The sequence below is a fragment of the Ursus americanus genome, chromosome 21 (genome assembly GCF_024610735.1).
Source record: "Ursus americanus isolate L20-20 chromosome 21, mUrsAme1.1.p, whole genome shotgun sequence".
In the NCBI taxonomy this organism is placed as follows: domain Eukaryota; kingdom Metazoa; phylum Chordata; class Mammalia; order Carnivora; family Ursidae; genus Ursus; species Ursus americanus.
The window spans coordinates 39,213,883-39,227,150 of NC_142147.1; the positions used below are offsets into that span (position 1 = coordinate 39,213,883).

The 13,268-nt window shown below is 64.7% G+C and overlaps 1 protein-coding gene across 2 annotated transcripts; it reads left to right on the plus strand.

The window, feature by feature from the left end:
• The first annotated feature begins 335 nt into the window (after positions 1–335).
• On the plus strand, positions 336–13,202 carry LRP3 (LDL receptor related protein 3). 2 transcript variants are annotated; one of them, XM_045796173.2, is made up of 7 exons: positions 336–794; positions 2,724–2,771; positions 7,897–8,035; positions 10,349–10,563; positions 10,959–12,075; positions 12,184–12,316; positions 12,552–13,202. In XM_045796173.2, exons 1-7 carry the CDS (start codon positions 722–724, stop codon positions 13,134–13,136), a joined length of 2,310 nt encoding a protein of 769 aa, XP_045652129.2. In that variant the 5' UTR covers positions 336–721; the 3' UTR covers positions 13,137–13,202. The 2 variants fall into 2 exon arrangements, with proteins under 2 accessions (XP_045652129.2, XP_045652130.2); XM_045796174.2 differs by lacking the exons at positions 336–794; positions 2,724–2,771 and adding an exon at positions 10,031–10,104 and having other exon boundaries at positions 7,983–8,035.
• Positions 13,203–13,268: the final 66 nt, after the last annotated feature.

Here is a 13,268-nt window from a genome sequence, read left to right on the forward strand (position 1 = left end):
AGCCCTGAGCCACCTCGCGCCGTTCTGCCCTCAGGTCCCCTAAGCAGCCACCTTCTACCAGTCCTCCGTCCCCTCCACTCCCTTCGCCTCTCCGGCACAGCGGCGCCCCGCGCTCCGGGAGGGACCCGTTCGTGGGCCCGGGGTCAGACCGGGCTGGAGCTGACGGGGCCCTGGCTCCGGAGCGGGGGGCGCCGACGGGCCGGGGCGGCAGCGCGGAGCTGTCCAGCACCGAGGCGGGGCGCGCGCCCCCGGCCCGCCCCGCCGCCTCCCCCGCCCAGCCAGCGCCACTGCGGCTCGGCGGGCGCGTCACGTGGCTGGCGCGGCGCGGCCTCCGGGCTCCGGGCGGGCGCGGGGATCCACAGACCCACGGACGCACCAGCGACGGCACCCGGCCGCGCGGGCCAGGGGCGCCGGGGCCGGGCGGGCTGCGCGCCGCGGGGCATGGGCGCGCCGGGGGCCCCGGGGCACAGGCCGGCGGCGGCGAGGCGCCCGGGGCGCGGGGGCAGCGGCGGGCGGGGGTCCTCCCTGGCGGCCGCCGCTGAGCCCCCGCGGGGCCCGTGACGCCGCGGCCGATGTGGCCCCGCGCGCGCTGCGGGCCTGCACCGCCGCCTCACAAAGCCGCCGCCGGAGCCCGAGCGGGAGCCGGAGCCGGACCCCGAGCCGCAGCCGCTGCCGCAGCCGGGGGGACAGGAGGCGGCGCCCGCGGGCGGCCGGCCCCGGCATGGAGAAGCGGGCGGCCGCGGGGCCGGAGGGGGCGCCGGGCGCCCGGGCGCAGCTCGCCGTCGTCTGCCTCGGTAAGTGGGCCGCGCAGGCCGGGCGGGTCCGGGCCACCGCCTCGCAGCTCTGCGCCGCGCCCGGGGCGACCCCGGTCCGCCCCGCTCCCCCGGGTTCCGGCCGGGGCTTTCCAGAGCGGGCCCTGCGCGAGAGGGCGGCCCCCAGCACCTCTCCCCCTTCCCGCCCCGGCCTGCTGCGCTCTCGGGCCTGGGAGGCGACTCTGGCCGCCGAGCCCCGGCTCCCGTCCGGCTCGCGTCCGGCTCGGAACAGCGCGTGGAGCCCGGGGCAGCGGGGCGGCCGGGCGGCGCGGGCGGCTGGGGTGGGCAGGCAGTGGCTTTCCTCCGGGCCTGGCGGGTTGGGGCCTCCGGAGCTGCGGACAAAGCCGAGGCGGGCGGGTGTGCGGACGGCTGTCCCCTGAGGGAACTGTTTCCTGCCGGGACCTGGGGTGGGGGCGGGTGCCAGGGAGAGCCGCGGTCAGGACGCCGGGGCCGGAGGCAGCTGCGAGTGTGACTCCTGTCTTCCCTTTGTGTCTCTTAGACCCAGAGGGGCAGGCCCGTTCAGCCCAGAGCGGTGTGTCTGGTGGGGGGGGGGGGGCGGCTGGGACCTGTCTGGGCCTGGCACCTGGGTGGGAAGGACTCCCGCCCTACCCAGGAGTTTTTCTGCCCACCCTTCCACGGCTGTGAGGGAGAGGGGAAGAAAGGAGTTAAATCCTCAACCCACATGGCTCCTTTATTTACCATAATGAAGGAGGGAGGCCATTATCCGAGCTTGGGGTCATTAGGGGACACCCTACCATGCCACTAGCGAAGATTCTGTAAGCCCCATAGGTTTGCTTGAAGCTACTGAAATAACACAGTGAAAAAGAAACCTGTCCGTTTTAAGCCGCACCCTCTTCTTGGAGGCCAGGATCAGGGAACTCTTGAGTCTTGTGGAAGGCCCCTTGGTTCAGGTGTGGGAAAGTCTAGAAAGGGCTGGGACCCCTCGCGGAGTGCCCACTGCCCAGTCTGTTAGCGTCATGTGCTCTGGACTCTGAGCTGCCCAGTGCTGGGCTTCCCAGGTGAGCAGGGGAGGAGGGCAGGCCCTTTGGCTTCCCCAAGGCCCTCCCTGCCCTGATGCGGCCCTGGCTCTGGTAGCAGAGCCCGGGGTTTTCAGAGAGGCCATGTGCCCCTGCATCCTCACCAGGTGGAGGCTGACCCTGCAGAGATGCTCTCTGCCTCCCTTGGCATCCTTGATGTTGGGGGAAGGGGGCACCCTGAACCCCGGGAAGGTGAGTTTGCCCATATCCTCCTCCTGGTCCTGGAAACCGCTGGAGGAAAGCAGTAGGTGAAAGCAAGGACAAACCCCATGGCGGTGGATACTTGAGGGGTGGGTGGCAGGGAGTTCTTTGCCTCTCTTCTCAAGGTCAGCATGGCATAGTGAGGTGGACCTTGAATCCCGCTGTCGGTGCGTCCCTGTAAAATGGGGTAGTCAGAATTGCTTCCTCCCTCCCTGGCTGGCGGTAGACCAGGTGGCTGGCGGGGTCCCTCAGAGGGATTCCTCCAAGGGGTCGGGGCCCCTTGAAGGCAGAGCCCGTATCCAGGCTGAACCAGCGTGGTCCACACACGAGTTTCCAAGCTGGAGAGGGAAGACAGAAACACACCGCTTCCCACGTGAGTTAGAATCCGCAGGCATGGGGAGCAGCAGGAGTGGTCTGCTCAGCCAGACTTGTGCCCAGAGGATGGGGGTTCCTGAGACCCACGAGGGCCCACCCCTCCGCGCATCCCAGCAGGACCAGGTGGGAGGGGAAGTCTCTGGCAGCACTCTGGGCCTTGCCCTGTGAGACGAAGAGATGCAGCCTGGAGTTTGGCTGTGTTGTCCTGTGCCCATCCAGGGCTGCTGTTGGCCGAGGGCAGATGTCTGGACCCCAAGAGCCACTGCCCCCCACTGACTCCTCTTTGTGTTTCCCACAGTAAACATCGTTCTCACCGGGCGGCTCAGCAGTGCAGTTCCTGCCTTAGGTGAGTAAGATGCTTCTCTCTGCTCCCTTCCTGCCTGCCCTTCTGGTTTACTGACCTCTGAGTACAGGCCTTTGGGGCCCATCCACCCCTGAGGTCAGCCGGCCTCTTCCAGCTAAAGCCCTTGTGCATTTTTTCTGCATCACAAAGGAGTCATCTGGTCTTGGGCAAGCTTACACCTCCCTGAGTCTCAGTTTCCTCTTCTGTCAAATGGGTGCAGTAACAGGACCTACCTCAAAGCCTGGTTATTAGGGTCAAATGGGCAAATGAGGCAAGGTGCTCAGCGTGGCCATGACACATGGTGGCTTAAGGCCACTAGCAAACTGTCACGGGTCCAGCGTACTTGACAGGTTGTGCTTCCTGTAGGCTGTGGGGTTCCCCGAGGCCACGAGGCACCATGAGATAGAGGCGTGCGTGTTTTCAAGTTCTGCCTGGGATTTAGCTTATCAAGGTATGACTGAGTGATGACACAGAGAGGCCAATGCCACTGACAGAAGAATTTGCTACTTATGCGTCTTGAGAGGAAGGGACGTGCCACACCCCACGGGGCCACAGGGGGAATGCCAGCCTTGGTCTGGCAGATGCTGGAGTTGGGGGAGGGCCCAGGCCAGAGCCTTTGTTGGAGTTTCTGTGGGAAAGGCAAGGCAGGGCCGGGGAAACAGCTCAGGCTTGGTGAGTTTGAAGAATTCTGGCTGGCCTGGGGCTCCAGGGGTGGTCTCTCGTTGCCTGGTACCTGGCCCTGGGATGACCCAGGGCATGGGAAATACCGGCTTGGTATGCAAGTTAGAAAAGCAGGTGGCTCCGCCTGGGTTCAGCTGGTCTGTCTGAGCAAGACCAGCCCTAGGCAAGCTGGTGTGCAGGAGAGAGATTCACACTTTGGCCGATGTTTTGGCCCTGGGATTAGTGGTGGCCTATGGGATCTAAGAAACACGGGCTAGAACTCCGCCCCTTCCCGCTGCCTGTCACAGTGGGGCCAACCATCCACAGGCCATCTTTGTGCTTGGGCCCCGTGCCAGGCACCTCGAAGACTGTCAGGAGTGGGAGGGGCGACCGAGGCCATCAAGGGTATTTGCTCTTTCCTGAGGGGACTGCCACGGGAAAGCCCCAGCCCTCATGGCCCTTGGGGCCACCAGGAGACATCTGAGAAGGGCCTTAGGGAGCTGGGGGGAATGTGCGATCTCTGCTGTGGGGGGCTTGTGACTTGTTTGCTGTCTGCTGTGCTGCCTTGTGGGCCGGAGGCACCTGGGGTTTCTAATTCTGCTCAGGACCTTGTAGCCGAAAGCCACTGAGGCTGGCTCCGGGACAGGGATCTCTGCGGGCCGCGGTCACTGGGATGGAAAGGCCCAGCGCCCACTGAAGCTGCTTTTGCACGCCCATCTCTCAGTTGTGGCCCCTTGGGCTCCCTCCTGATTTCCCCTGCACGTCGGCTCCTGCTCCCTGCAGTCTGGCCTCCTCTGCTGACGCAGCTGGCCTGGGGCCCTGACTTCTTCAGCACCAAGCCGCCCCAGCGCCGCCTGCCGTCCTGGCCCCCGCAGCGAACTGCCCAGTCTCCCCATCCCAATTTCCTGGAGGACATTGACTGGTTCCACTGAGTCAGGGGTCTGTGGCCATGGTGGGGGGAAGTCAGGTCTTGCAGATGTGAGCCCAGGCGAGCCCTCCTGCCGGTGTGGGGGGTGGCCGTGTGGCCTTGAACACATCTGCCACGTGCCTGTGTCCCCGGTTTAGAAAGTGATGTTCCTGGGTCAAGGTTCGCTCATAGAGCCAGGGAGAGAAAGACAGCCATGCACGTCTGCACGTTCGGTAGGTTTCAGCCAGCATCCGCTTTGTTCTTGGCAGGGCCCATGTCACCCAACTTCGGGAGCTGCTGTTCACGTCATGGTGCCTGTGCATGGCGTCCTGGAGGCCTGAGCTGCATGCATGGCCTGCGAGGCCACAGGCGGTGGGGGCCCTAGCTCTCCCGGAGTCTAGCTCTGTCCCTCCAGCATTGCCCAGAGGGGTGGACACCAGCTTCTGGCTGCCTGAGGTGACCGCTCAGACACTCCCGAGGGTCTGGCTGGACTGCCTGGAGACCTGCCAGGTGTCTGCCCCAGGTTGGCGGGCACCGACTGGGTCCGATGACCCACCTCCCGCGCCTGGACTCAGGGTTGGGGGGGGCTGTGACGCCAGGGCCGTGAGCCCAGACAGTCTTCAGGCTGTTTTCCACTCACCTGGCAGCCCCCCCAGAGTGCTGGTTCGGGGGCTCCCAGCTCCCTGTCGTGTGGTTCTAGCAGCCAGGTTGTCTAGAGCACCGATTGCCTCTGGAAACCAGACCTGCAAATTGTGCTCCATCAGGCCTTGCTCACGCTTCCTCGGGAGTATTTCGTGAGTTTTTGGACCATGAAAGAAGGGCACTCGCTGGTCTGAAAGTGCTCGGTCATCCCTCGCCCCCTTGAGCAGGCCACCTTGGCCCGAGGGCTGAGCAGTCTTCTGCTGGAGTGAACGCAGGTCACCTGCAGTCAAAGCCCCCACACCCCCCCGAACCCTATCCTGCAAACACACAGTCCTCCCAGCACCCTTCACTGCCCACCCATCATCACACATCCTGTCAGATCCTCACCTCCACAGGGTGTCCCCCCACTCACCCCATCACATGAATGTCTGCCTAGAGACCGCCACTTTCCTTGAGTTTCCCAACCACCCTCTGAGATGCGCCGCACCCACGGCCTCCATTTCACTGATGGACAAGTTGAGGCCTAGGGCAAAATGGCGTGCCCAGCACTGTGGACCCTGGGAGTGGGCTCGTGAGGCCTCTCCCCCACCTGTGCCTGGATCCTGGGGTGGGAGGGAGGCTGCCATCACGGAGACGCCTCGGGCCTGTTGTCTGAGCTGGTCCCTGCCTCCAGGCTCAAGGCCAAGCAGCGTCCAGTCAGGAGGCCCTGACCAGGGCTCCCAGCGCCCTGCATGGACTCTGGCCTCTCTCCTGCTCCACGTGCACTCCGCGTGGGCCAGGCTGACAGCTGCAGAGAACATGATCTCTTGCCGCCCCCTATGTGGGAATTTCTGGGCAGGGGGCAAGGCTGTTTGGGCGGACATGCTGTCAGGGGCTTTGCTGAGAGGCAGAGCTGGGCTGGTAGCTGCTAGTTGTCTGCTCCTGACTTGGCCGCTGGTCCGAGACACCTGGAAAGTAGGGTCAGACGTAGGTCTAGGAAGTGTATTCTGGCTGAGGCAGGTGATGCCCATAGGATTCGGGGGTGAGGAACCTGGCCTTTCTGAGTGTTTTGTCCCTGAGGAAGGTGGGCCTCCCTTCCAGGGTAAGTGTGACCTGTTTTGTGGGGACGGGGCAACAAAGGGTGCCTCCTGCCCTGGCTGACGGCGTCTCCTGACTTCGGGTTTACCATGTGAATTTGACGTGGGGGGGAGATGCACCCCAGCCATGCTAGGCTCTCCCTGCCTGTGAACCTCTTGCCCGGCGCCGTCCAGGAGGAGAAGCCTCTTCTGGCTTTCCTAACCTCACACCTCCCAGGTTCCCGGGGCAGCACCCACGGTCTCTGTGAGGTCCACAAAGCTGGTGCCTTACCTGTCAGAGGGAACGGGCCCTTGTCCTTCCCCTGCTGTGTGCTCTCATCGCTCCTGTTTGACAGGTGAGAAAGCTGCGGGTCGGGGAGGCTGGCCCTCCAGGCATCGGGGGAGTGCCAAGCAGAGAAGCCGGGCTGGTGCCTTGCTGACCAGGGACTACTGGGGCTCCGATGGCAACCTATGGGTGGCCAGCCTTGTTTTAGGGTCAAGTGTGGGTGTTTCTCTTCTAGTCCTTTGATGCTTTTGTGAGCTGTTGGCAGGGGTTTCCACTTCCCTGTTAGTCACGGTATTGGAACACCTGGACCACCATGGTCACGGTCCTAAGAGCACGGGAGGCACCTGGAGTCTTGTTGAGAGCCGACAGAGAGACCCTGGCCTGCAGGGCAACAGTGGAAGGGGCCAGGCAGTGCAAGAGCGAGGAGGGGGTGTCACTGGCCTCAGTCTCTCCATCTGTATAATGGAACATGCCTTTGCCGCAGGCTTTGTGAGGCTCAGACGAGGTGGTGTGGTGAAGGGCTGCAGGGGCTGGAAGGGGTAGGTGCGGTCAAGTGCAGAGGCCTTGTCTGGTCCTGGGAGGGCCAGGGCACACCAGTGTGGGCTCTGGAGTCTTCAGACTGGGCCGCCTGAGCTGGAAGCAAAGGCATGAGTAATGAAGTGGGTAAGGCGAGGCCTGCAGGGCTGGGCTTGGTGGCATTCCTTGATCGCTGGGATGATAGCCTGCCCTGGTGCCTGAGGCAGCAGATGGTCAACACTTCATAAATGCATTGGTTCAAGGCCGGCAGTGAGATGCTGATCCCACCAGGGGACCAGGGGCGATCCTGACTCTGTCACTTACTGCTGTGTGGCCATGGGCAGGTCACTTACCCTCTCTGAGCCTGTTTCCTTGTCTGGTTATGACATCTACCTCCAGTGGCTTCCCACTGATGCTCAGGATGAAACCCCAGGGCCACACAAGGTGTGATCAGACCCAGCCTGCGTTTCCAGCCCCATCTGGATGTCTGCCTCCCTGCAGGCCTGTGTTATGATCTCCACGGAGTGGGGCTTTTGACTGTGTAACTCAGCATGCCTAGTGCTTGTGCCTGCTACTAGTAGGTACTCAGTAAATCCGTGCTGGGTGAGCAGAGCCCCTCCCCTGCCGGGGCTAAGGACTGTATTTGTCCCTGGTAGGGCAGGCAGGGAACCACGGCGGGTTGCCCATGCAGGCCCGAGAGGCCTAGGGGTGCAGACTTCTCCACTGAGCTGAGGCCAAGAGGCTGCACCTTGGAGGTGCCAAGGGGGCTGTGGGTGGGCTCATTACCAGCCCTGCCGGCAATGGGCGATAGCATCTACGCTCCAGTGCACAGGGTGGGGTTGGGGGCCAAGGCTGCCCTGAGCCCTTGTGGGTCCTTGGCCCCCCATATGCACTTCCATGAAGTCTTGAGTTTGGCCTTGCCCTGGCCGTGGCCACCCTTGTCTGGCCTTGATCCCACCCTGGGGAAGGCCTGTGCTCAAGCCAGGGGGGGCTCGCGTGCACCCGCACCTCACTTCCCACCCAGAGGGGAGACCGGCACTTCTCAGCCTCTTCTCCCAACAGCCGCCTGTAGTGGGAAGCTGGAGCAGCACACGGAAAGGCGCGGCGTCATCTACAGCCCGGCCTGGCCCCTCAACTACCCGCCGGGCACCAACTGCAGCTGGTACATCCAGGGTGACCGCGGGGACATGATCACCATCAGGTAGGGGGACCCGGGGCGTAAGAAGGGAACTCCGTGGGCCTGCACCTGCTGAGTAAGCATGTGTGTGTGTGCATAATGGTGCATGTGCGTGAGCAGATGTGAATGCATACATGTGTGTGTGCACATGTGTGTGCACGAGCACATGTATGAGCAGGTACAGAGGGCAGGTGTGTGTGTAAGTACAGGTGTGTGTGAGTGTGTGCGTGTGCACAAGCACATGTATGAGCAGGTACAGAGGGCAGGTGTGTGTGTAAATACAGGTGTGTGTGAGTGTGCGTGCACAAGCACAGTGTATGGACAGGTGCAGAGGGCAGGTGTGTGTGTAAGTACAGGTGTGTGCGAGTGTGTGCGTGTGCACAAGCACATGTATAAACAGGTGCAGAGGGCAGGTGTGTGTGTAAGTACGAGTGTGTGCGAGTGTCTGCGTGTGCATGAGCACAGTGTATGGACAGGTGCAGAGGGCAGGTGTGTGTGTAAGTACAGGTGTGTGTGAGTGTCTGCGTGTGCATGAGCACATGTATGAGCAGGTGCAGAGGACAGGTGTGTGTGTAAGTACAGGGGTGTGCGAGTGCGTGTGCACGAGCACAGTGTATGGACAGGTACAGAGGGCAGGTGTGTGTGTAAGTACAGGTGTGTGCGAGTGTCTGCGTGTGCACGAGCACATGTATGAGCAGGTACAGAGGGCAGGCGTGTGTGGCAGGTGTGTGTGTAAGTACAGGTGTGTGTGAGTGTCTGTGTGTGCACGAGCACATGTATGAGCAGGTGCAGAGGGCAGGTGTGTGTGTAAGTACAGGTGTGTGCGAGTGTCTGCATGCGCACGAGCACATGTATGGACTGGTACAGAGGGCAGGTGTGTGCATAAGTACAGGTGTGTGTGAGTGTCTGCGTGTGCATGAGCACATGTATGAGCAGGTGCAGAGGGCAGGTGTGTGCGTAAGTACAGCGGTGTGTCAGTGTCTGAGTGTGCACGAGCACATGTATGAGCAGGTGCAGAGGGCAGGTGTGTGTGTAAATACAGGTGTGTGTGAGTGCGTGTGCATGAGCACATGTATGAGCAGGTGCAGAGGGCAGGTGTGTGCGTAAGTACAGGTGTGTGTGAGTGTCTGCGTGTGCATGAGCACATGTATGAGCAGGTGCAGAGGGCAGGTGTGTGCGTAAGTACAGGTGTGTGTGAGTGTCTGCGTGTGCACGAGCACATGTATGAGCAGGTGCAGAGGGCAGGTGTGTGTAAGTACAGGTGCGTGTGAGCATCTGCGTGTGCACATGTGTGACCATGTGAGTGTGCCCAGCTCCCCGGGTGTCTGTGGGCCCCTGCAGCGGGCCGCCTCTCCTGCAGGACCTCTGCCACGTGAGCCTCTCTCATGGGCCGCGGGGCTGTGGATCCCCTCAGCGTGGCCAGTGAGAGGAGCCCGGGGCACTGGGGCCGTGGCCCAGCTGGCTCTGAGGTGGCGGAAGTGTTTTCTCCGTCCTGCAGGGGGCTTGAGGCCAGGCTGGCATGGAGCCCGGAGCAGGGTTTCTCCAGGGGCCTCGGGGCAGTCTGGGCAGGAGAGGGAGCCAGGCAGGAGCCCAGGCGCTCCAGCTGCAGGGTCGTGCAGAGGGGGCTGGGATGAGGTGGCGAGATAGTGGAACTGAGTCTGGAACCCTGGCCTGGGTGGCCGTGGGGAATCTGGTCAGGGTGCCACTTTCCTGCGTGCCAAAGCCCAGAAGGCCCAGGTACTCCCTGGCTCCAAAGCACAGGGGCGTGATGGGCACCAGCAGGGGCTGTCCTGGGGTCTGTGCCTGTTTGCCCGTGCCACAGGGCCATGGCTCTCAGGCGCTCTCCTCCAAGCCTCCACCCTTACCGGCCACTTGTAGAGTCTTCCCTTCTCCTGTGGCCTGCTTGCCCCACAGCCTGGGCCGGGGGGGCCGGCACTAGTGTTCTGCCCAGGTGACACGCTATCACCCAGGGGCAGGCTAGGCCAGCCCCATGTGCATCTACTCCCTCTATCCCCGCAGACCCGGCATGGGAGGGATCTGGACCCTTCAAGGCAGCGTGTCGGCGGAAGGAATTGCCCCTGATGGGGCATGGTGTATGTGACGGAGGGCAGAAAGGGACGAGGGGAGGCCTTCACAGAGTGGGGCTGTCCACATCGTGCTGCTGCTTCTTGGAGCCACCCTCAGGCCCCCGGGTGGTGGCAGGGGTCCCACCGAGAGGCCTGGAGTGGAGGAGTGCAGGGACCCGTGGGGCTGGCTACCCTTGCCCTGAGCTCAGGTCTGCAGGCTCCCTGCCTGCCCGCCCACGCCTTCGGTCCTCATTCCCCTCTGCGTCTGCAGCTTCCGCAATTTCGATGTGGAGGAGTCCCACCAGTGCTCCCTGGACTGGCTCATGCTGGGCCCAGCAGCCCCGCCCCGCCAGGAGGCCTTCCGGCTCTGCGGCTCTGCCATCCCACCTGCCTTCATCTCGGCCAGGGACCACGTCTGGATCTTCTTCCACTCCGATGCCTCCAGCTCCGGCCAGGCCCAGGGCTTCCGTCTGTCATACATCCGAGGTGAGGCTGGCAGCAGGGTGGGGCTGGGCACCAGGGGCACGCGGGCTCCCACGGCCCTTGCAGCACCCTCTCCTGGCCCACTCCCTGCTGGGTCTCCCCCAGCAGCCCCATCCATCCGGGGACTGGGCCTCAGGGTGCCTTGAAGCCCCTCGAGCTTACTGACCCCACTTCACAGACTTGGCTAGAATGGGTGGCTCACCCCTCACCCTTGGCTCAAGTCAGGGCTGAGCCCACCCGGGCATTTGAAGAGTCTCCACCCCTCGGCTGGGCACGGAGAGGCCCTGCAGAGGCCCGGCTGGGACAGGGGAGCCACCCTGCCTGCTCCTGGCCCTGGTCACCCGCCGGAGGGAGGCTCTGCTCTCCCCTGACCGTCCCCCACGCTCTCCGCTCCACAGGGAAGCTGGGCCAGGCGTCCTGCCAGGCCGACGAGTTCCGCTGCGACAACGGCAAGTGCCTGCCGGGCCCATGGCAGTGCAACACGGTGGATGAGTGCGGCGACGGCTCGGATGAGGGCAACTGCTCGGCGCCTGCCTCTGAGCCACCGGGCAGCCTGTGCCCCGGAGGCACCTTCCCCTGCAGCGGGGCGCGCTCCACGCGCTGCCTGCCCGCGGAGCGGCGCTGCGACGGCACACAGGACTGCGGGGACGGCTCCGACGAGGCCGGCTGTCCCGACCTAGCGTGCGGCCGGCGGCTGGGCAGCTTCTACGGCTCCTTCGCCTCCCCGGACCTGTTCGGCGCGGCGCGCGGGCCCTCGGACCTGCACTGCACGTGGCTGGTGGACACGCAGGACCCGCGGCGTGTGCTGCTGCAGCTGGAGCTGCGTCTGGGCTACGACGACTACGTGCAGGTGTATGAGGGCCTGGGGGAGCGCGGCGACCGCCTGCTGCAGACGCTGTCCTACCGCAGCAACCACCGGCCCGTGAGCCTCGAGGCCGCCCAGGGCCGCCTCACCGTGGCCTACCACGCTCGCGCCCGCAGCGCCGGCCACGGCTTCAACGCCACCTATCAGGTGAAGGGCTACTGCCTCCCGTGGGAGCAGCCGTGTGGGAGCGGCGGCGAGGGGGCTGCGGGCGACGCGGGCGAGCAGGGCTGCTTCTCCGAGCCCCAGCGCTGCGACGGCTGGTGGCACTGCGCCAGCGGCCGCGACGAACAGGGCTGCCCTGCCTGCCCACCGGACCAGTACCCCTGCGAGGGTGGCAGCGGCCTGTGCTACTCGCCCGCCGACCGCTGCAACAACCAGAAGAGCTGCCCGGACGGTGCCGACGAGAAGAACTGCTTCTCCTGCCAGCCCGGCACCTTCCACTGCGGCACCAACCTGTGCATTTTCGAGACGTGGCGCTGCGACGGCCAGGAGGACTGCCAGGACGGCAGCGACGAGCACGGCTGCCTGGCGGCCGTGCCCCGCAAGGTCATCACGGCGGCGCTCATCGGCAGCCTGGTGTGCGGCCTGCTGCTGGTCATCGCGCTGGGCTGCGCCTTCAAGCTCTACTCGCTGCGCACACAGGAGTACAGGTGGGTGGGCGGGCGGCTCGCGGGCATCCCGGGGGGTCGCGGTGGAGGGCCAGTGGGGTGCGGTCCCGGCCAGCCCCGCCATGCCGCCCTCCTGCCCGCTGCCTTCAGGGCCTTCGAGACCCAGATGACGCGCCTGGAGGCCGAGTTTGTGCGGCGGGAGGCACCCCCGTCCTACGGGCAGCTCATCGCACAGGGCCTCATTCCGCCCGTGGAGGACTTCCCCGTCTACAGTGCGTCCCAGGTGAGTGCCAGAGCATGAGACTCCTGGGACGCAGGCGCCCGCTTGGACCTCAGAGAATGGCCAGCTGGGAGACCGAGGGGCCAGGCGGACAGCACATGGCCCAAGGGTCGAGGGAGGCGGGAGGTGAGGCCCCGGCAGGGAGTGCTGTGGGGGGCCCACGGTCAGGTGGAGGGAACACGTTGGTCTCCTGGGGTCGTGCTGACCTCTGCCCCTCGGCCACCACCCCGTCCTCCAGGCCTCGGTGCTACAGAACCTTCGTACAGCCATGCGGCGACAGATGCGCCGCCATGCCTCCCGCCGAGGGCCGTCCCGCCGCCGCCTTGGCCGACTCTGGAACCGGCTCTTTCACCGGCCGCGGGCGCCGCGGGGACAGATCCCACTGCTGACGGCCGCACGCACCTCACAGACGGTGCTAGGCGACGGGCTCCTCCAGCCTGCATCAGGGAGCACCCCGGACCCCCCGGCACCCCTCACGGACACAGGCAGCCCCGTGGCAGCTGGGGACGGGCCCCCCAGTGCCCCAGGCCACGCGCCAGAAGTGGGATCTGCCGTGCCGCCCCCCTCTGGCCTGCGGGACCCGGAGTGCAGGCTGGTGGACAAGGACAGAAAAGCCGGCAGGGACCCTCTGGTGGACAGCCCGGCGTCCGTGGACATGCCTCGGGAGCCCTGCTCGGCCCAGGACCCTCACCCCCCGGCTCCCACTGCCAGCAGCACCCTAGGCCCCCACCCACCAGAGCCACTGGGTGTCTGCAGGAGTCCCCCACCGCCCTGCTCCCCAATGTTGGAGGCCAGTGACGATGAGGCCCTGCTGGTCTGCTGACCCGTCGGACATGCTGGTGACCGCCACAGCCCCGCTTTGTAACCAGGGAATACACAGTCATTTCTACCCTGCCTCCGCGTCCTTCTTTCTTACAGAGAGGCTGCCCGGAAGCCCAGCCACCAGCTTGCTGCC